The following is a 23,006-nucleotide window of genomic DNA, read 5'->3' on the forward strand; positions in this document are numbered from 1 at the left end:
ATTTTACTATTTTCACTCACAAAATAAGTCAAATAAGGATACTTGCAGTCTTTTATTTCTGAGGATCTTTATCCATATGCTCATGTGAGCAGTGGAAGTGTATGTGTGTAGGAGGAATATTTCTGATGAAAAAAGATGGTTATAAGTCTAAGGCATAGAAGTTCATTTTTAGTGTAGATAACAGTGGAAGCTTCACTGTTCATTTGATCATCTCACTTGTACAGTCTTTCTGGCAGATTCATTAATTCATTAAAGTATAATGAAAACATGGGAAATGTTTGCAGTCCTTATTATAATACTCTAATAACAGGCAATAGGGAAGTAGGTTTCTTTCTCATTCATTTCAGTAAAAATATAGTGGCTCTGTCAAAGTCCATTAGTTCATATTTGGTGTTGATTCCTTCTGCTGTCTTTCCAGCTTGCTGTTTTCAACTTCACCTGTACAATGGATATAACTCAGTTCCGACAGCTCCACCTGGATGATGTCCGGAGGTCCTTCTTCTTTGTATCCTTTGGTTGGTTGCTGTACTCCAGGGCAAAAAAGGGGTTTGTTTCAAAAGGACCTGCAGTCAAAATTTGTAGCCTGGTACTCACTGAGAACAGGAGCTGGTAAAGATGATCTGACTCATATCACACTAAAGGTGATGGTCTTGTACATTATGCATTTTATCAAGTAGTTAAAAATGCAGATTTAGAATCTGGCTCTTTGCCCACTTATGGCCGTTGCAGCTAGGTAAATTTTCTTCTGAGGAGTTCTGTTTTCAATTTGGTTTTGTTTGACTTCATTTTGGCTGGAGGGAATTTGCTCACCTTCACAAATCAGTTGAAATAGGTGATATTAAAGTTATTCTCATTTTTAGAGTGTGGCAGTGTGTTAGGAAGCAGATGTTAGGTAGCAGGCAGATGAAGCAAGAAGGAAAGTTCCTGCAGGCTCATAGTGAAATATGTTTCCTGAATCTGGCCTAGAATTATTTATATCTTAAGTGATTTCTACTGTTAGAAATTATATGGTATTGGGAGGGAAGAACTGTTTGTTCACTAACACAGCAGTTAGTTTGTGTTCCTGTAACTGCTACTGCAGCTGATTTTTTTTTTAATATTGTATGTTGATAACATTGTCATTTTTCTCTTTCATTGTGGGACTGCAATTAAGTGAGAGCTATTTGGTAGCAAGGAATATGGATGCGCAAACGGGAGAGAAAGTGAGCCAGTCTAGAACACAGAGGGGTTTCGTGCCAGGTGAGTTACTGTATCTGGGGAGGAAGTTGTCTCAGTACTGGTTCCTACAAAAATAGCCTTTATAGTTGGTCAGATAACCAGATCTGAGAGGGTGGGTCACAGTCACAGAGCCCACACTTTTGGAATTTGGAACTATGTTGTTGGACATTAGGAACCTGCAGCAGAGAAAGTGTAATAGATACCACTTTAAGAAGGCAGATTAATGCTAAGAGAGAAAGCAAAATTATTTGCTAGGTGTTTGATGTTTGTCTTTGCTTTAGTCTACCTAAAAAGAGCTGAGACCTTGCCATTAATGCATCAATTTCATTTGCTATTTTAACAAAAAATGTGCTAACTTCAGTAAAACTACTGCTGTCAGTTGCTAAATACTAGTAAAAATAAATGAACTAATCCAACTGTATTTTTTAAAGCTCCAGCATAGTACATCTTTAACACTGGAATGTAGCTATGCTGGTTTTGGCTAGAGTTAATTTTCTTCATGGTAGCTCGTGTGAGGCTACGTTTTGCATTTGTGATGACAGCAGTGTTGATAATTCAGTGCTTGCACAGAGTCCAGGCCTTTTCTGCTCTTCACACTGCCCCACAAGTGAGCACTTCTTTAAAACACTTAAGTGTGTTTTGCTCAGCTCCTGAAAAAATAACAAATTTTCAGATCTCCTTTGTCTGCTCAAAACATGTTATGTCTTTTTTAAAATTTAGATGCTGTGTAATGTTTAGAAATAGTGATGGTATTAGAGGAAAAACTTTTTCTGCTAGAGCAGTCATACTGCAGCTACAATCCTGTGAACTGTGTGCCTTAAGGTTGTCCCAAGGCTCCTGTATCAGGCCCAGTAGCTGGCATCTGCTGAGAAATCAGTCTGGTCTTTGAGGAAAAGATTCAGATTGCTCATGCTTAGCATTTTGATTAGACCTATGTGTTACTAGTGTTTTCTTGTTTGTTTTATTGCAGACCTGCTCTTATAAATCTCAACCGGCAGGCTGTTAGACTGCTGTGTTACTAAACTTGAAATTGTGATACTCTTGGGAAGCCTGATTTCTTCAGTTATGCTGACCTAATCCTTCCAAAATATTGCATGCAGAATCCCAACTATTCTGCTGAACAGTTGGTAACAAATTGTTTATGGAGAGACTTAAATGATCCAGTGCAGGAGCTATAACAGGAGCAAAAGGACCAGAGGGAGCTCTGGCAACAGCAGCCCATCCTCACTGACTTATGACCCTCTGCCTCATGCAGAATAAGTTAAAAACTGTTCTTCACCTGAAGTCATGTGAGCTATAATGGGCTCCAGTGAGCTCAGGAGCAAGAAAAATACCTTTCATGGGCTCATGTAGTAGCAAGTGTTGTATCTAGATGAAAAAGGTAAGGTTTATCAAAAACCTTCTAGCTGTACAGAGACTGCTGGAGTCATCCTCCCTCAAGTGAGGAAGAAAATGAGTCCCATATTGCCATGGGTAGGCTCAGCATAATCTTTGGACAAAAAAAATCTCTAGTAAGGATAACATAGGAGCTTCTAGCCTTTTTTAAGAGCCATGGTCAGTTCCTCAATAAAGCTATCTCTTTTGGTGTGCAGAACACATGCCTGTGCCATTACTTTCTGTAAAAGCACGTGTTTGAATGCATTGCTGGGTTTCTGGTCCAGGGGTATTCCTATCTTGCTGGGCAGAGACCCAAAAAGCCAGCTGCAGCTTTCTTACAAGGGCCTCAGGACAGGCTCTAAAACCTTACTCTAGGCAGTGTGTGTTTTAAAATAGATGTGTGTGAAATCTAGGGTAGAGCTAGAAAATACTTTGGATTTCTTAATGTGCTGTAAAACCTGTAGCAGTGGATCAGCTTCTTGTAGTTTCATGATAGATTTTGAAAGTAAATTGGAATGAAGGAGGAGAAATGTGGGTTTTATTTTCTTATTTAGTGTATTTTCCTTAAATACATCTAGGTTTTCTTCATAGTGACAGCCTTTTTTGGCACTGGAAACATAGCTTCTATTAACAGGTAAATTTTATTCATTTATCTGAGTACAAAAAATTCTTCCTGCAGTTGACATACTAAATGTAAATTTAGTTAACAAAATCAGGGCAGCAGAATCAAAGCAGTAATCAGTGGAGAGATAACAATTTATTTTGTTTCTGCTCTCTGTAATATCTACCCTAAGAGCCTGAGCTTGTTGGTTGTTGTGTCTCAATTCCGTTAGATGTTATCAGGATGAGCAGGGAGAGCTTGGTTGCCCACCAACAGCATGGCACCTTGAAAAACACAATCAGAGAGAAATTGTAGGGAAAGACAGGTGAGGTTGGCAGTCCCTGCTGATTTAATATTTCATCAAGAGAAGATAAAATTGGAAGCCTTGTTTAAAAATGTATATACAACCCAGTGTGTTACAGGGTAATTAAAGACTGAGGGTTTTTTTAAATGGAAAACGCCATTTCAAAGATATCTAATGTCTTTTTCATGTTTCTCTAGTTTTGATCCTGCTTCTGTCTATTGTTTCTTGACTGTGTTCAGTCCCTTCATGATGGGAGGCTTGCTTTTACTGAAGGTTAGTAATCTTAGCTTGGTGAGATTTTCTCAGAAAACTGTGGAATAAATAACGTATGACATACATGGTTGTTACTTTGCAATTCACAAAAGAACATATGTATATTTATTTGAGCTTCATTAGGCTTCTTAACTGTGTGTGAAGCTTTCAGTCTTTGTAGTGTTTCTAGAGAGATAATTTTGTTTCCCAAAAGAGAAGCTGAAGTGCGGGGAAGTGTAATTTAACAGCATTAGGTCAGTTTATTTTATTAAGATGGAAATTTCAAATGTTGAAAGTACTTTAATGATTTTTAAAGTTTTAAGCTTTTCCTGTAGTATAATTTCAGCAGAAATGTTGAGGATATATATATAATTAGCTCTATGTATATTACATTAAATAGAGGTATTGAATGTTCTACTGATTAGGTTATCATTTTACACTGGCCATTATTTTCTGTCTTTAATAGTCTGTCAGAGATTGGATTGCACTTCTGGTTTGCCGGCAAGGTGTGGTAGCTCTTTTCTAGTATTTGAGTAAAGGATCTGCCAGAGGGGGTGAAGTGGGACACTGAATCTATTTGTTATGACCAAAATAAGCAGTATTTTTTACCACTGTTTTTCTGCTGCTTCTGTCCCAGAGGAAGCAGCCTGAAGTTACAGAAACACTGCGTGTTGTCCTACAGGACACAGATCCATAGTGCAAACCTTCTGGATGCCAGTAGTCAGGTTTTATACACTGCTAACATAAGGATTGCAAATCAGCTTTGGAAAGAGCAAAAGGCAGCATTCCTGTTTTCTAGTTTTTGTTCTTAATTTACTGAACCATTTACATTTGCATGAGTTGGCTCTGGAGGGGCAGTGTGACTCTTGCCTTATTGAATGCCTTCTGCATTCAGACTTTTTTTTGGTGATGAGATTGTCCTTTACCCTTGAAACACTGCAGCCTGTCATGTGAGATGCTGGATCTGAATAGTTCAGATCAAAAGATCTTCTAGACTTGTTGAAGTATTTATCACTAGTGCTAAAATGGATAAATGAAGTGAGGATATGCTTTAATTATAGCTTTTGATATTAACTCGTGGCTTATTTCACAGCAGTCCAGCTATGACCAGGGAAGGGGGTTTTTATTAATTAACTGAAAACGTTTCCTGCAAAATTATTTTCTACCCTGTCTAGCCAATATTTTATTTTGTAACATGCCCATTCTGTGATAGTTTTAAAAACAGGAAAATATTTTCACAACCTGCCCAGGTTCTTTTTGTAAATATGACTATAAGCCAAAATGTGGCTTGTGTTTTGAACAGGTTGCAATCCCGTTTGTTCTGGTATCATGTGCTTTCGAAGCTGTTCAAGTCACAACACAGCTGTCTTCTAAGAGGTACATTGCATGCTGTATTTCTGCATTAGTAAGGGTTTCAAATCTATTTTGGAGGAATTCACAATTTTCAAGTCTCAATGCTAATTTTAAAAAAAAATCCTCTTAGATCTCATTGTTGCTTTTATTTCTTACTGGGGATTGGGGTTTTGTTCAGTGATTTCTGCAAGTTCAGGGTTTTTTCCTTAGTGATAAATGAGTATAAATTTAAGTGTTGGCCTTGTCTGAAACAATCAGATATTAAATATTCTTTGTTGACAATACACAGAAAGACCCTTTTTCCTCCATAATGTTAACAATGAGCAGAATTTAAAGTCTGATTTTTACCTTATACTGCGTCTTTGCCTATCGCGTAGTATTTTTTAAGTAGCCCATTTATAATGTAACCAATTTATAGCTTTGTAGCACTGACCACACTAGCAATAGCATTAAAAAAAGGCACTGGATGTCCTTTCACTGCAGTTCAGTGCTTCCCAGATGTGTTCAGTATTACATATTATTTTGCAGTAGGAGCAGATGGCTGCCAGTCCTTTCCCTATCTCTAAGGACTTTTCAGAGTATGGGTGCCCTGCCTCAGGGAGTGCTGTATCCAGACTTGAAACGTGTTTTCCCATCTCAAGACTTTTATTTTGTCGGCCCTGCTCACCCCATTCAGCAGACCCAGTGCACATGACTGAATCCTCAACTCATTGTGTGATATTATGGATGGTGCTGAGATGGAGGAGGTCCCTGTCAGCCATGTGATTTTGTCACTGTGGGGTGTTGTGTGGCTTGACCAAAAGTCCTGCCTGTGTGTGGCAGGAGGGCTTCAGGGACTTTCTCCTGCACATTGCTCAGCTGAGCATGAGGAAGCTGCCCTCACTTGCTGTGATGCCCTCTGCTTTTCTATTTGCTTTCCTCCTGCCTGACCCTGCCTGTTGTCTCCTTGTACAACACCACCCACTACCAAAGAGAGGTGGGGCAGCCCAAAATCTGACTCCCTGTTGGAGTGGCAGCACGACACTCCCCACCCCTTTCACCTGCTCTGCTGTAGCTGTGTGCACATCCTGCCTGCATAATCCTTGGACCCCCAAGGAAGGGCATTCATCCTCATCCCTAAGGCCTGTAGAAGGGCAGGGCTGCCCTGGGGACCTGGGGTTGCTCAGATGACCAGCTAGTGGTTTCCATTTCTAGGGCTCAAGCATCATAAAGGTCAGCATTTCCTAATTTGTGACTGCTTCCCTTGGCAGCACTGGTGATATTGCAAACTTTTATGGAATGTGCATCTGAGTGTGTGAGAGGGGAAATGATACTGCCTTCATAAACCAGGGGACACTGTATTTCTGTGCCACTTCACGAGGCTGTGGCTGTAACTCTGTCTGGTGTTTGTGCCAGTTTCATTTAGCTGGGCTGGGGTAACAAATGCAGTGATAGTGCCACAGCATCCACCTGGGAACAAGGCAGAAACCGCAAGGCGCACCCGGGATCCCCGGAGAGGTTGTGCTCTGATTGTCAGCACATCCTGAAGTCTGTGCTGCACTCCTTACTGCTGTTGCTGCCCCTGCTAGATAAATTAAACCATCACTGGGAACAATCTTGTCTTTGCAGTGTATGAAGATGCCCTGAAATTAGTCTTGTCCTTCTGTTGAGAAAGGCTTCCTGTAGTTCAGAAGGGCAAAAAGTGAATTTTTGTGATTTGGACAAATTGCTCCTAAAGTCCCTGATTACAGATTAAAGACTTTTTTTTTTTTTTTTTTCAGTGGGGAATATTCTGTCCCAATATGTTCTTGGAGCTTTCCTATAAAAAATATCCCTCTAGCTGAGTGCCTCCTAAGCACTATTATTGCAACATCCTGTCTATCTGAGCCATGGGTTAGCAGAGAGAAGCCTTTCCCTGTGTCTGAGATAGAATTGGTTTGCTGCATCCTGATTTTCTAATGAAGCACAACTGATGTGGGCAATATCAGCAAGTTCCTCATTTGGAGGCATTGGGTATGGGTATCTCCCCAGTACATGCTCATGCAATGCTGCAGCAGGACATTTTCCAAAAAAACATTTGTAATTTTATGATGGTAGTACTGATAAATTAGCTTTATTCTAGTTAAAGACTTTTGTTAATGGGTCAGCTGTTTGCAACATTACTTCAGAGTCATTAACTTAGAAACCAGTTTTAACCAGTTACAGCAATTGCTTTCATGTAATTTAGGATTTACATAGTTTCAGGAAAAGAAGATTAGGTTAATGGGGGGGAAAAAATAGCTCTGCCTCCTCCCTCCTGGTTCCTTTTACTAGAGTAAGCCTAACTTCCAGAAGTTAATTGCTACCTGTAAAGAGTCCCATGGTTTGGGAGCAGACCACCAAAATGCTGGGTGTTCCCAGAGCAGGTTATGGGATCCAGAGATTTGGAAGGGGGCAAGCAGCTCCTTTAGCAGCCTGTGACCCAACAGTGGTTGTCAGCAGAGTGGGACTGAACAGTTCAGGTACCTGCCAAGCAGCTTTGCTCACTCTTGAGTCCATCATGAAGCTCCTAAATCAGCTTTATTTGGTCCAACCAGCACACAGCTCTCTGCATCAAGAACGGGCCAGATGCTCTTTGCAAGATTCTTTTGTTCTCCAAAAAATCACTCAGGTTTCTCCATTGCAAAATCGAAACCCTATTAATGTGAAATTATAAATGCCACATGTCCTAGTAGTGTATTTTAATTGTTCCTAGTAGATTGAAATGTACCTGATTGTTTGAAAGGCAAATGCAAGAAATCATATCTTTATTTAATTTCTTTCTGTGGGTTTTAATAAGCTCTTCTAATAGCTGTGTCCATAAAGAAAGGTTGATGGTCTGACTTTGTTGGGTTTTTTTCTTTGCAGCCTTTTCCTCATTGTTCTTGTGATTTCAGACATTATGGCTTTGGTAAGTTGTTGCACATTCTCTTCAAATAAGATCAAGAAGCAGCGAGTTCTCCTAATTCCATCAAGAGAGATCTGAATTTGTTTCAGACTTCAAAGTTTTTCTAACTAGGGCAGAGAATTGGATTGAAATCCTAGCATAACTTAGAGATAAAACTCTTCCAATCACTGCTTTTCAAATTTCATGTAATTAATGCTTCTGAAGAAGTAATGTTCTCATAATAGTAATAGACAAAATGAAGTAATAAGTTAACATTTGGAGTTCCTTATGTGCTTTACGATCAAATTCCTTGGAAAAAATTAAACAAGAATATCTGTTTTAGCTGTGTTCGGGGTTTAGTTAATTGTTCAGGAATTCCAAACCTGTTGCTCACCCCAGCTTCTCTTGAAAAAGAGAGGAAAAGGAGAAATGCTTTACCCATCAGCTCCATTACACTTGTCAGAATCCAGGAGATCAGCAGCATCCAGACAGACACTTTGTGCCCTTTGTAGTAAGCTGTCAGGAAATGCTATCTTCAGAAAGCCTGCATCCACAAACCAAGCTAGCCAAAACAACCCAAAGCTGAACAATTCCCCAACACAGTTTTTGCAGGTTAAAAGTGTGTTTTTGTTGCCCACTCCAGCTGTCTTCAAATCAGCAAGCAGTGCCACTGGTAAATAGAAACCTTTTCAAATCGCCAGGTAGAGCTGGTGTTGTCACTTTATACATGCTGCTTTTGTTTTATCCCTTGGAGTAAGCATTCCTGATCTTATTTCTTAGTACAGTGTGATCTGTAAATATCACCTGATAGGAAAAACAGCAAGTAAAAACCGAATAATTGCTAATTTGTCTGTAGAGTGAGAAAAGGAGAAGATGTGGTTGTGTTAAGTTTCAAATAAGTCTATGTGTCTAATCTGCTTTTGGGTAACTTCCACAGGAAAATAAATAGTATACCAACAAACCACATTCATAGCATTTAACTAATAAAATCAGTATAATTAAACCAAAAGAAGACTACAAGTTCTTACTGGTGTGTAGCACGCCCCAGTATACCCAGGTCTTACATGTCATGTGTTCTCCTGTTTTCAAGAAATGAGAAAGTAGCAGGCCAAAAAGAGAACATGTTTGTAGTCTTGAATCAATGGGGCCACCAACTAGAATTAGGGGAATTCACTAATAGGGAAGTACTATCCTGTCCCAAAATTATTCCCACTTTACAGGTAGAGAACTGCCAGAGTTGCCCAAAGACATTTGTGTTGAAATTCCATGAAAACTTTTAGGCACTATGCATTATTTGGCATGTTGTTATTTCAAACAATGAGGTAGCTTGGCTTTTCTTATTGAAAAAGTTCTGCTATTTCTCTGGTTTCTGCAAGCCAAGCTAGACAGAACTTCATCCATCTCTTGATGTTTTTGTTTGATACCATGTTAAATCTATTTCTGGTTCCTAAACTATTCTTTACTGTGGTCCAAATGATCATTCCTGGAAAGGTATGCATATTCTGTGTGAAGAATTAGAAATTTGGGGTAAGCAGCCTGAAAAAAATTTGGTTGAATTTTCTCTTTCAAATTGTGCATGTACTGATGTACTAATTGAAGTTGTTTTATTTTCTAGCATTTTTTCTTTTTGGTTAAAGATTATGGAAGCTGGCTGGATATTGGCACAAGGTACAGTACCTTTTTTGCTTCCACTGCGTTTTTAAACCTTCATGGGTTCATACTATTGTTTATCTACTCCTAATTCTTGTCATTTTTTCCAATTACTCTACTTAATCAAATGCTTTGGGGATGTTCCACATACATAAAACACATGTGCACACATACATATACCTATCCCAAGCTAAAACTTGTGCCAGAGCAACACAGAGTAAGTAATAAATCCAGCATGGCAAGAAATACAGTTAGTAGGATCTATTTGAAGAGTAATTATGCAAAACCTATTTTAATTAATGTTTTGCATTTTAATTGGGTGTAATCACTGTTAAAATAACAATTTATTGAAGTTGTTAATTACCTTGTTACTAGTTAAGCCTCCATATACAGTTCACTGTGAAATAGTGAACCTTGTGTAAATAAGTTGGCGGCTACCAAGCCCATGCACTTATCCTCCCCCTAGTTGGGGAATAGTTTAGCATTTACACATAGCAATCACAGCTAAATGAGAGAATTTGTTTTGCATTATATTATGCAGTCATATTAACCTCAAATACAAAGAATACACATTTCATATTTACCTTCCCTGAGTTGTGAAAATAGATAAAATGCTGTAGTAAGCTTAGTAAGGGAGCGTGTTGTTTCTAATCCAGCCACTCTGGTCACTTGACACTGTTATTTAAACAGAAGCTGAATAGTGACCCATTGTTACTATTCTGTTTAGTCTACGTGTGCTCTGTGCTTTGCTTTTGTGAGCCCCTTTGTTCCCAGCAGTGTGTGCACACATGTTCTTTGGAGGTTCCCATTCCTGCTCACTGTTCCTTTCTGAGGTTCCTAGTGGGCAGAGGTGCATCTAGATCAAACAGTGAAATGTCACTTCAGCATCCCACTTCCATGCTATGGTCAGTTTATTGTAAGTCAGAGGGCTTCATCCTTTGGTTTGAATTCCTCTGCAGATTAGTAAGGATATTAAAGCCCTCAGAAAATTTCTGTTCTGTTGGGCAAGTTTTTTGCTTAGAGAGTTAGCAGCAAAAGTGTAAATTGCTACAAGTACCCAGAAGCTTCCTCTCTGATACACGGTCTTCATAGCTAGAGCTTTACAACAGTAATGCATTGCTGGATCTATTTCAGCTGGAAGGTTGCCTTATTCTGAAGAGTTTAGGAGAGCTCATTATGTACCACTAATTCTGCCTCTGTATGTGTGTGTTTTGATCACTGAAGAAAGCACTGAAAAAGGCCTCTGATAAGAGTAATTTGTGATAAATTTTTAACATGGAAATTCATGATGTTCAGGCAACCTCTGTCATTACTTCACTTTTGAGTGCTTGACTCTATCACCTGTTATTTTATTGTAGTCTCTTTATATATGTCTTATATGTAGGTGTCTGTATGCACATCAGAAAAATAAGGAGGTTGCTTAAGAAAGGAAGTGAAGCCATAGGTGTGGAGCTAAGTGGTCCTTCCTTTATCTAGCATGAGCACTATTTTGGCACCAGAACTTTCTCCTCTGAGCAGATTTCTAATGTGTGCTCCTCAGGCTTGGAAAAATTAGCAGGCAACAGCAGATATTTTTTTTTTTGTTTGTTTGTTTGTTCCTGAAAGAGAAGATGAGCTTCAAGGGGTTTTGGGTAATTCCCAAAACCAGTGGGAGTGAGATACTAACATAGCTCTTTCCTGTCCTCCTGTTGCAAGTGCAGTGACAGCTCTGTGGCATTCTCATTGCAGTGTTGTCTGTTGCTGCTTTGACAGCAAGGTCCGAAAATATCCTGTCTTACAACAGGCAACATTTTCCATGTTGCCAAAGCTTTCCTGAGAATAGGACAAGTCATTAGGGACAGCTGCTGTCATATTTTTCTTTTTATCTTGTCACACTGATAGGAAGTGTGTATGTGTGTGTCAGTAAAAATACCTGGATTTGTGTTATATTACTAGTTAGCACATCAGTGAAATCAGAGGTAGAAAACCTGCAGCTTAATTGCCTGGTGGAGATTCATTCCTCTAAAGTCTCTCAGAGCTCAGTGGTGTATGTGCCACATTTGTAAAGCTTTGATGTGTGTTTCCGTACTCATCCTGTTTAGTGGTGATGGGCTTTCCATGGGTTTTCTAAGCACCATGTTCAAAAGTTCTCTGTGTTCTCTCTCTTACTAGGAGTATGCAAGTTGAGTAGGAGACTCATTAGGCAATATTTGGTTTTTCCAACAGCCAAATTTCATATAGATGAGCTGGCTTTAAATCCCTTGCAATAAAAAGACCTTCACTGCTTTTTCACCTTGATGTTTTCTTTCCTAGTGGATCTTATTGTTTGGAAGTAAGGTTTGTTTACTGAACTGACATTTTTCTATTCTTAAAAATTTCACCCCTCACTCCTGGCTTTTTGCATCCTATTCTGCTATGCCTTAACCATATGACATGACATTTTACCATGCCTCACATTTGCTTTAACAATACGATGTCTTTATTCTCCCAGTGGAATTCACCAGGTCACATAAGTGTTGTCTTTGAATGGAAGCAGATTTCTACCTCTTCCATTCTTCCAGTTCATTAATGAAATGCTGAGCAACAACAGATCAACATATAGTCTGGTATTACCACATTCAGCAAATTATCAATGCACCACTGATTCCTTCCTCTCAGTAAATTATCAATTACCATAAATATTTATGGCTTCTTAGAAAGTTTTAAAGCCCCTTTTCTTAATGGTGATGCCAAAATCAATGTAAGCTTGTCTTTCAGAGAGTGCTTTTCATTGTTTTGGTATAATAATGGGATAATAGTCTAGCAGGGAATGCAGGACTCAAAGCAGCAGCTTAAATAAACTTCTAAGGTGTGCTTCACTTTGCCCTCTACCTATATACCTTGAGGTAACCTGAATTATATCATATGACCCAGAAGAACACACCACTAAATTTCTTAAAAATAATAATGTAATTTTCCTAGTGTTTTTGATGTATTAGTGTGATCATGAGTGGTTTGTTCTGACAGGTCCTTTTATTTTTGAATAAGAACCAAATGGAATAGCTAGCTTTTCAGCTTCTGTGTCACTACAATAATTTCTCTGCAGCTTAAAAGGTGTTTATCTATCTCTGTCTGTAGATTTCCAGAAAGAGAGAGAAATAGCCTTTAAAGCCTACTATATCTTTACAGTACATGCACTTTGTAAATAGTTGTATAACCTGATAGTAAAGATAAACCTTAAAGATTCTTTATATGGCTATTATATAGCTCTATACAGACACATACTGTACTATTCCTTCTCTTTATAGCTGCTGGAAGATAAAGATATGATCTTAACTGCTCTTCTGCAGTTTCAAAGGTCAGGGGACATAAATAAAGCACAAAACTGGGGTTTTTTAGGTTTTAGGAATAATGGAGTCAATTTTGGGGTTGGGGTGCTGGGGCTTCTTGGTTGAACTGTTACAACAAGAGTTCTGTGATTTGTTTTTGGTGAAACTGAGGAGAGAGGGTGTGACATCCTGGCTGGAAAAGCAAGAAATTTAAAATTCAGGATCTAAATCTGGGGTCTCAGTGTGTGCTTGGAAACAGTTCAAAGAGCATGTCACAAAGAAATAATGTCTCTGGATACTTCTGGAGAGTGCTTGTCCAAGTCTTTGCACAAGTTGTTTTTGTTTTACTTATTTTGTTCCTAGCTGTTTTAATTGCTATGGTGACTTACTCCATCTTCTTGTCTTTCCAGCTTCTAATCAGGTCTGTCATCTTAGGAATTAGCCTGTCTTGGGAGAAAGCCAAGTTTCGGAGCAAGATTGATTCCCACCGCTTATCCCCCTGATTTTTTTAATATCTTAGATTCTTCTTGTCTTCCTTTTTTCTCACCAATATACACTGTCACAAAGCCAGGAGGTGGTAGTACCTCATATGTTCTCCTTGTGGTTCCTTGCCATTGAAACAGGTGTCTTGCTCCCTGATAAAAAATATTCCTACCACCAGCTTTGCCTGTTGACATCGATCCCTACATGGTCACTCACCTTTCCATTGAACAGTACCACCTTACCATAGATCATCCATGATCCCCCACACCTGCTACCTCTGCCATCTCATCCTTTTTAAGCATTGCCCCACTGTGCCCCATTATGCTCTTCTCTTGTACCTGTTTAATGGCTCTTGTTCCTCCACATGGATCTAATTTGCCTGGAGCCTAGAATCTCACTCCTCATTAGCTCAGGTTCGACTTCTGATGCAGAAAGCTTGTTTTGAGAACTACCTCCTTCACTGTAACTACATGTCCAGTCAAGGGTATAGGTTCTGAATTGTGTAGGGATCAAGATTTGACACTGCTTTTGTGGCTTATACCTGTAAGAGTCTGGTTTTCTTTGTTTACATACAGCATTACCCCAGCCTAAGAAGTAATTTACCAGGCAGAGCTGCCCACAGACAGTGCAGTGCCAGTTGCTGAGAGACACAGAGATGCTGGCTCTTTGTAATTACATGACAAGCAGATTGAAATTGTTTTTATTGTGCTCTATGGCATTATATATTCTTTATATAATAAAGAATATGTAGTCTTTATTATATAAAGGATATATATTTTAATGTCTGATATTTTATTAAAGAAGCATAACTATGCAGACCTGTGCAGTATAGCAAGGGAGAAGTGTGTGCAACACTCTCTTCTCTAGAAAAGTATGGAGGATCCAGTCCCTCAGCTGACAGGTGGCTCAGGAGAGTTTGAAGAGACCTTTTTGCTTTGAGAAAGCCCTTCCCTGTGCTCCACCAAATCCTGATCACATCCAAAAGAGCTCATTTTGGAAGGTGCACAGGAACTCAGATGCCTGTCTGAGGACCATGCATGGTTTGTGATGGTCTTGGGGTATCTATGGGAATAAAGGCAGGGTCTTCACTTGGCTTGTGATTTTCAGATTTCGCATTCACACTTTCTTTGTAAGTTACAAGGAAAGTGGTGTTTGCTTGCTTACATGAAAAACTAGAATTCTGGTGCCAGGTAAGAAGGAAAGCTGAGGTGTTACAAGTAAGGCAGGAGACACTGTGTCCAGCTGTTAACCAGAGTGGCTGTTCCCTTAGGAGTCAGCAACCTTATCTACCTGTGGTGAATGTACTGTCCCCAAGGCCACATTATGCCATGAAGATAACTGCAACAAGAGTTTGAGTTTCATCTGTCAATGTGTCCTTTCCCATGGAGAGCTGAAACCAAAGTTGTAACACACCCAGGTGATCTTTCAAGGGCAGCTCTTGAGGGAGTTGATCTTTGTTGTTGTAAATGTGCTGTGAACAATGAAGTCCAAAGTGCACTGCCGAGGTGACATAAGGCTTTGTGCCTGACTTCATGTTCCCTGTATCCCTTCTTACACCTTCCCCACAGAAACAGGACAGGAGCTTGGCTCTTGTAGACACGCTGCTCTGCCACTCATTGAGGTCTGAGCCCTTTTATGATGGTGGATTTTTCTAATTGATTTCTTAAAACTAATCATTTGAGTAAGGCATTTGTGAGGTGTTTTAGTCAGACTTAACTGAAACAGAAAAATCTTACAGCATACATCAAGTCTGTTTTCATGTTGTCCATGTTTGGTCCTTTGGTTGCTGGCACCCTGGCTGTGGAAGAACTTCTTTGATTACTTTTATTCTTTCACGCTGGTTAGCAGCCCAGCTTTGTGGAGAGATGGTGCTTCTCCACTTCACAAGTCTAAATTGTGTAGAGCCAGAGTTGTCACAGTCTCAGGGTTGTGAGGATTGATAGTGTCGGCATTATGAGCTTTACTGCTCTTCTGTGGCTAAACTCTCAAACTGAATGAGTCCTCTGGCAGAAATTCTGGGTCATTAAGCCAGCAAGCATTCCTTGCAATCCTTTTTTGTGACTAAACTCAAGACTTCATCGAGTCTGAAGTTACTCTGTTTGTCCTAAAGAGCCATCTACTTTGGGATAATAGGTATGGGTGCATCAGGAGGTATGGGTACCTCTTATGTCAGAGTGCTAGTTTCTTCAGTAATCCCAAGCAAAACCAAAGCTACGCAGGATGCATAATGGACATGGGTGCAGCAGTGTTTCCTCTGCAGCTCTAACCTGAAATGTCACTGGTTTTGGAAGATTTCTGGTTTCTGAATGACTAGTGGTTTACATTAACAGTACCCAATTCAGATCTTACAGAATCACACAATGGTTGAGGTGGGAAGGGACCACTGAAGGTCACCCAGTCCAACCTCCCTGGTCAAGCGGGGTACCCCAGAACACATAACTCAGGATTGTGCCCAGATGGCTGTTCTCCAGGGAAGGAGACTCCACAGCCTCTCTGGGCAACCTGTTCTGGTGCTCAGTCACTTGCACAGTAAAGAAGTTCTTCCTCATGTTGAGGTGGAACTGCCTGTATTCCAGTTTGTGCCCATGGCCTCTTGTTCTGTTCCTTGGGACCACCAAGAAGAGCCTGCATCCATCTGCATCCATCTTCCTGATACCCTCCCTTCAGATACTCCTCAATACTAGACATTGAGGAGGTCCCTTCTCACATGTTTCTGTTCAAGACTGAACAGGCTCAGCTCTCTCAGCCTCCCTTGTAAGAGAGATGCTCCAGTCTTAGTCTTAGCCCTCCCCTGGACCTGATCGAGGAGCTCCCTGTCTCTCTTGTACTGAGGAGCCCAGAACTGGACCCAGCTCTCCAGATGTGCCTCATCAGGGCTGAGCAGAGGGGCTGGGTCACCTCCCTCAACCTGCTGGCAACAATGCTCTTCCTAATGTACTGCAGGATACCTTTGGCCTTCCTGGCCACAGGGATGCATTGGTGGCTCATGGACAGCTCATTGTCCACCAGGACACCCAGGTCTGTCTCCACAGAACTGCTTTCCAGCGGTCAGTCCCCCAGCCTGTCTTGGTACTTAGGGTTATTCTTCCCCAGGTGCAGGACCCTGCATGCATGCATCTGACATAAACATCTGAGTTGTCTTACTACCAAGGAATGTCTACCTGAAGGCAAGTTCTCTCTAGATCCTGTGTTATAGTTGACAGCAAATATTGCCTGTTGACAGCCTTTGTTGAATCTCAGGCAGTTCTTTGCTGCCCATCTCTCCAACCTGTTGAGGTCCCTGTGAGGGGCTGCACAGCCCTCTGGGATATCAACCACTCCTCCCAGCTTTGTGCCATCAGTGAACTTGCTGAGGAGGCACCTGCACATGTGGATGTCAAGTTTGACTGAATGGTCTGTAATCCAGTTCTCCCACATGAAGGGAAAGTTTGCCTTCCTCCATATTTCTCCCTGATCTGCTGGGTCAGGAGTTCTTGAGAGATAGCCTTGGCAGTGAAGACTGAATGCATTCAGTATCTCAGCCTTTTCTGCAGCCTCTGTTGCAAAGGTCACTGCTCCATTCAGTAGCAGACCCACATTTGCCAGAGTTTTCCTTGTGTTATTGGTGTCTTTGAAGAAGCCCTTCTTGTTATTCTCAACATCCTTAGCCAGATTTAATTCCAAATAGACCTTGAACCCATTGAACACTGAATGCTGAATGTCCTGGACTGAATCTTAGTCTGACCCTAAATAGCCCATCTGTAACACCAGTGAACCCTCAGGTGTAACAACAGAATTTGAGCAAGTGGAGAAGAAGCTCACTGCTTGTTAGACTTTTAATCATTAGTGGCTTTAGTGGCTTCAGGACATCCTAACCCAGAAGCTGCATTTTCATATTGTGTTTATTAGCCACTCTTGAACTCATCTCTTTCATCTCTTTGCATGTGCTACCACAGCACAGAATTCTACAGATTTTAGCAATGTTCTGGAAAAAAGTAGTGGGGTTTTGTGTTTTTTGTTGGTTTTTTTTTTTTTGTTTTTTTTTTTTTTTTTTTCTTAAAGCTATTTGTCACTAGGACAGTGTTTTCTATAGAAAATTTCATTTCATCTAACATAAATATCTGAGTTGTCTTATTACCAAGGAATGTCTTCCTGATGGCAAGTTCTCTCTAGATTCTGTGTTATAGTTGACAGCAAATGAAAGTTTTGCAGTTGTTTCACTCACATACACTGAATTATCCATTTGAATGAAAAGTACACCTGGTACTCTTACTCACTTGATGTATGCTCAGTTGTGTTTTCTGTTGTCCCCACCATTTTATTTTGTCAGAGACTTGGGTTTTTACATGACAGGACTGCTATTAATACTTGTCTTCTAAGAGCGGTGTATATGAAATTACATCCTAGGTGAACAATTAGGCCTACTTAAAATGGAAAAAAAAAATAGAGGGTTATTCATGTCAGAGTTTTTTTTTCTTTACTCTGCAAATTTGTGTTTGTCTCTCACTTTTTTTATCTGTCTCTTCCTTGCAGCATCAGCCACTATGTGCTGGTGATGTCACTGACCATATTTATGATGGTGATGAATGGACTGGCCCAGCTGTTAACCACACGGAGACTTGAACTTCCCAGAAGGAATAAGCACCATTCCATGTGATGGAGCATTCTCAGGCTTCCTCTGAACCAACCTCCAGCTTTGGAATGTAAATAAGGGTTAATGGACTGGAGTGCCAAAATCCCATCCAGCGATCGAGTGCTGTGCTGATACAGATTAAATGCTGTCACAGACTGAAATTTGCATTTGAGGGTTACCATTGAGATACCAATGGGAATATGGGAATAAAAAAGCCTCTGATTATTCTTCAGGTGTACACATTTCTTGAACATGACAACAGCAACAAAATTCTTTTTAAAATACATAGGCAGCTGTCATTTGGGTTGTGTTTTTTGGGGAGGTTTTTTTGTTTGGTGGTTGTTGTTGTTATAACTTGGCTGCCAGCTGTTTGTCTATACTCTCATTAGGAGTCTGCAAAATTCTAGCTTAGTTTCATGTCTTGCACCTCCCAGACTAAGTCATGAATGGGCACATGGCTTGTTTGTGTGTACCTGATGTGGCACACACGTTGGAATATCTCTGAAACGGGCTGTGCTTTTTGCCAGCCCTGCCAGCGTGCCTGCGAGGATATCTTGAGGCAGGTTAAGGCTGGTGTGCTGTGAGGCTGTTGCTGTAAGACAAGGTCTTTCAGCTCATCCTGCTGTGAATTGCTGCTGCTGACTGGGCTCTCCTGCTGCCTCCTGTGCTTGGGCAGGCTGAGCAGGAAGACACTCAGGTATGACACTCATGATCCAAATGAAAAGGAACCTGGTTAAATAGCAGTCAGATTCCCTGGGCCAGCTCATGACAGGGTGGGCAGGCAGGTTAGGGCTAGTTGTTTCCCTAGCAGCTCAGTTAGATCAGCATAAAGAGGTCATGGAACTGTAGCTAGAATTGCTGCTTTTCAGAAAGTGATGCCATGTGGAGGCTTTTTTTTTTGTTTTCTTGTTTTTCTTTCCACTTGTGTTCTGCTCCATTACTGTAAGCATCAGTGATGGCTACACAATGAATCTGATGCAGATTCCTTGTGTACTGATTACAAGTGAGAAGCAAGGAAAAGAAAAAATGTTGTTCATTCTGGCCCATTCTATGATGGCATCACTAAAATTGTGCTGTGTAATATCCCTGTGTCACACTCCCAAGTGGCAGCCAGGCCTTTCTATCTGGGAGCTGATACATATGGTGCGTGATGCTGGCAGCCAAGGCTAGACATGCATCATGGGGGCTTCTCCAATGCTCTTTCCAGCCATCTGGCATTTGGCCATGGTCACATGTCCTTAAACACTCTGAAAACTAGTCATCCCTCTGCAGGAAGTTTGGCTGGGAAAAACCAGTTACAAACCTCCATCTGCTTTGTAGGTACTAGAAAAAAAAAGGCATCACGGGCCTGCAGTCATCAGTGCAGCTTCAGCGTACCTTGTGAGAATATCGGAGTACTGTTAAGGGAGTAATTTTTTCCACTAGGTGGTGGTCCAGTGGTCTTATTGGGCATGTTGCCTCACAGCTGGCCTCAATTACAGCAGATATTTTGCATTTGTTACAGGCTGTACCTGCAGACTGCACACCTAAAGGTGGACACGTGCCTGGTGCTGGTGGTTGTACCCTACAGCCAGGGCAAGGAGCAGCCATGAGCAGCTGGAAAGTTGCCACTAGGGCACAGTCCGTGTATAGGCATGGGAATGTGCCACACTTGTTCCAGGATCCAGTGAGTGTCTGCTGTGGAGAGCTGTCCTCACCTTAGCCTCACTCCACAAGTATCTACAGCATATACTCTGTCATTGTGGGTACTCTCTGCATCCTCAGCTTTCTGTGCCCTAGCTGATGTCTTGAGACCTCTGGCCACAGTGCTTCCCTTCAGTACACTAAGCTCAAAGCCATTGACCATCCCAGACTCCATTGCTGGAGTGACTGCTTTGCAGAACTTCTGTTTGTAGAACAAATTCACTCATGGGAGCAGCTGAACAGCTGGCATTGATGTGAGTGAAGAAATTGACTGAAAAATTGGGAATGTGGGACTCACATGGCTGCCACCCCATAAGTCCCACCTTCTGCAAGCTCATCAAAACTTCTTTTTATTTATGACAAGACCAAATGGATGTCCTACCTATTGGGAGGTAGATACTGCTGGCACTGCATTCCCTGGGAGAATGCAGAGGGGTTCAGGCCTAAGGCCTTTTTTTACCACAGGGGGCTGGTAATAAAACAGCATCTCAGCCCACTGCACCTGGTGCTGCTCGTCTGTGGTGGTGGGAATAATCTCTGTACTGTGGTATGCAGGCAAATGGAAATGAACGTGCAAAGTACAACCTGCATCAGTTACTCTTTCTCTTATGGTTTCCATAGCACCTTTTTCTACAAAGTGAGTTTTGTTTCTTACATTGTTCCTTGTAAGAGAAGAAAGGGGACAATGAGCACAGGGGAACATGCAATTTGCAATATGCGTGTTGTTTTTCCCCAGTGCTGTTCTGCAGGGGTTTGTTCTTGTTTGCCATTTGCTCTGGTTGGGCTGTGGTGGTAGCAACCTCAGCTGCCCTTTCCCCCTCCAGTTCCTTGCATCTCTGTGTCATTTGTGAATTCAGTTTCCATCAGAGGCCACAGGAGTGCTGGAGAGCAGCTCTCATGGAGAGGCAGGATTGGCTGTGCTATTCTTGTGTCTCCCCAGGGGAGGCTCTTGCTGGAGTCTTGGCCCACACTTCTGGGTTGACTCCAGCATGGAGAGGTGTCAAAAATTCTCCCACTCAGCTACTTTACACAACCCCATGGGGTGTGTGACAAAGTCAATTCTTCCCTCCCGCAGATGTGTGTTCTCCAGAAACAAATGGCATCGGCAATAAAACATCCTCCCCAACCTTAGCAGCTAAGGTAGAGAGTAAAATTCTGTGTTTGGATGAGTTTAAGCTTTCTTTTGCTCTACTTGTGGGTCTTCAAGCATCATCATCCCTCTTCATGGGGTCCTGACAGGATTCAGGCAACAGAAGGGGGTTCTGAGCCAGCAGATGCTTCCAGTACACACGAAGGACATGAAGGCAGAATTTACCCCAAGCTCTTCTGCCTGCCTTCTTTCAACTGCAGCAGAGCTGCACACTCTCTGACACTGGAGCAGATGAGGCTCCAGAGGGTGAAAACCTCAGGCTGGAAAAGACAGGTAGATGGACATTGTTATTCACACCAAGGGTGGCACAACTTTAATATTTTTTTTTTAACTAAAAACCTCTGCAAAGATGCTGTCTTCCTGATTTCAGATCCATGGATCCCTGAAGAGCTAACCATAAACCTAGAGTGCCCATCAGGCGGTGTAATGCAAGAGAAACTATATGAAGAGCAGCTGATACAAAGGCCTTGTAATCTTCAGCACTAGGAATTGTTCTCTGCTTTTTTGTTATCAAAGCTGTACACAGCAGCCTTTTGATATCTGCCCAGGGAGTGAACTGTTTTTTCAGAAACGATGAAGCCTAGATTGTATCAAGACCTCTTATGACTCAAACTAAATAACTTCCCCTTCTCCCTCACAGAGTAAATCAGATTTTACAAGCTCTGGCGATTTCGATGCATGCCGTGCCTGTTAGTTGTAAGTCTGGTACAGTCTTCACATTTTTGAATGAGAATAATGATATGAATGAACATTCATGGTCCCACCTGAACTCTAAACTGCAGTGTCTGGTTTGGAGAAGCCACAATGCAAATGTTTTTTCAGCTCTTACCACCCCAGCTAATTTGTAAGGATGCAATGCTTATTACTTTTCCAGATTGTTTGTGTGAACCCTGCAGTCCCTTTTCCCGTGGCTTTGAGTGTTGGGGATATTTCACCCAGATGCCTTTGGCAAAATGGATGAGAATGTGGAGGGTGCCCTGCTTCTGCATTTGATAGAGGTGGGGCACTGTGAGCAGATGCCAGCTGAAGACAATATTTTTGGGAGCTATAGTTGTGGTAGGGAAGGAAGAACTTCTGTCTTGTACCTGCTCTGGGGTGTGCTGTGTGTCACAGTGGTGGGACATCTCCAGGTGCCCCCTTCTCTATCATCGCATGGCTTCATCCAGCCTGAAGGTGGAAAACTGTCTTCTACTGTGTGTTGTCTTTGGAAAGCTGCTGATGAGCTTCTGTGGCTGGGGAAGGTCTGGGAACCTGGCTTGCAGAGCTGCCAGCTGTGTGGTACAGCCCCAGGTCAGTCATGGTTATCCATCCATGAGACAGGGCTTGTGGTGAGCTGGGACAGACCATCACAGCAGCTGGCAGTCACCAAATTATTTCCGTTCTCTCTGGTTTCTCTTGGACTAGTTATGTTCATAAGGATGTGTAGTGTTGAATCCAGTTCATCTGCTTATACAGGCTCTGAATCCAGCTGCTTCCTGAAAGAGCTCCCTCCTCGCCCCAGGGCAGGGCACAGTATTTTAGAATTTGAGGACTGAAAAGAGGAAGAAGAAGGCTTGAAAGCATGACAGTCTCTCTCTTCCCATGACCTTTGAAATCAAACTTGTTGATATTTCCATTATTTGTTTATTTATTGACTTATGCTTGGCATAACTTTCTAACTTTGAAGGTGGATAATGTAAAGGCAATGACAACACACCTTGTTTTGTTTGCATTTTTTTCCATGTCAATTGTAAGAGCAAATGCCTCTAATGTTACATAAAGTGAAGTTGACTTAAAGGTTTACCTTTTGCTCAGGTCAATACTGCTGACAAACCTGTTAATAATGGCTGGATATCATCCAGTGCTTTCTCTGCAACGGGGAGAAAAAGCACCAGACCAAGTTCCCCCCAGCTGTCTGTGACTGCAGTGGGACACAGCCAGGGATGGAGCCCACTTCTGTTCTGAATTTCCTGCCATCTGCACCCTCCCTCTCAGGGTGTCACCTCTGCTGCAAGGAGGCCCTTCCTGACCTGAGCTGTCCTGTGACCCAATGTACAGCCACCAAGTCCTGCACACCCAATGCTGGGGCCAGCGGCTGAGTGAGGGACAAGGTAATGTAGAGTCAGGCCTGGGGAATTTAAATTTAAATCACTGCAAAAGCAATCACACCTGG

The 23,006-nt window shown here is 41.6% G+C and overlaps 1 protein-coding gene across 6 annotated transcripts in view; it reads left to right on the plus strand.

The window, feature by feature from the left end:
* PIGN (phosphatidylinositol glycan anchor biosynthesis class N) overlaps nucleotides 1-18,249 on the plus strand; it is a 100,182-nt gene extending 81,933 nt beyond the window's left edge. For 2 of the 6 annotated variants that reach the window (XM_063162146.1, XM_063162155.1), the window contains 7 exons: nucleotides 419-505; nucleotides 3,174-3,229; nucleotides 3,698-3,773; nucleotides 5,056-5,129; nucleotides 7,971-8,013; nucleotides 9,605-9,657; nucleotides 17,922-18,249. In XM_063162146.1, coding sequence (XP_063018216.1) covers nucleotides 419-505; nucleotides 3,174-3,229; nucleotides 3,698-3,773; nucleotides 5,056-5,129; nucleotides 7,971-8,013; nucleotides 9,605-9,657; nucleotides 17,922-18,045 — 513 coding nt within the window. In that variant the 3' untranslated portion in view covers nucleotides 18,046-18,249. Of the gene's footprint in view, nucleotides 1-418; nucleotides 1,240-3,173; nucleotides 3,230-3,697; nucleotides 3,776-5,055; nucleotides 5,130-7,970; nucleotides 8,014-9,604; nucleotides 9,658-17,921 lie in introns of those variants that run through there. The other 4 variants (XR_010028581.1, XR_010028579.1, XR_010028580.1 and 1 more) reach the window with 4 other exon arrangements.
* Nucleotides 18,250-23,006: the final 4,757 nt, after the last annotated feature.

Source organism: Melospiza melodia, chromosome 1 (assembly GCF_035770615.1).
Source record: "Melospiza melodia melodia isolate bMelMel2 chromosome 1, bMelMel2.pri, whole genome shotgun sequence".
Classification (NCBI taxonomy): domain Eukaryota; kingdom Metazoa; phylum Chordata; class Aves; order Passeriformes; family Passerellidae; genus Melospiza; species Melospiza melodia.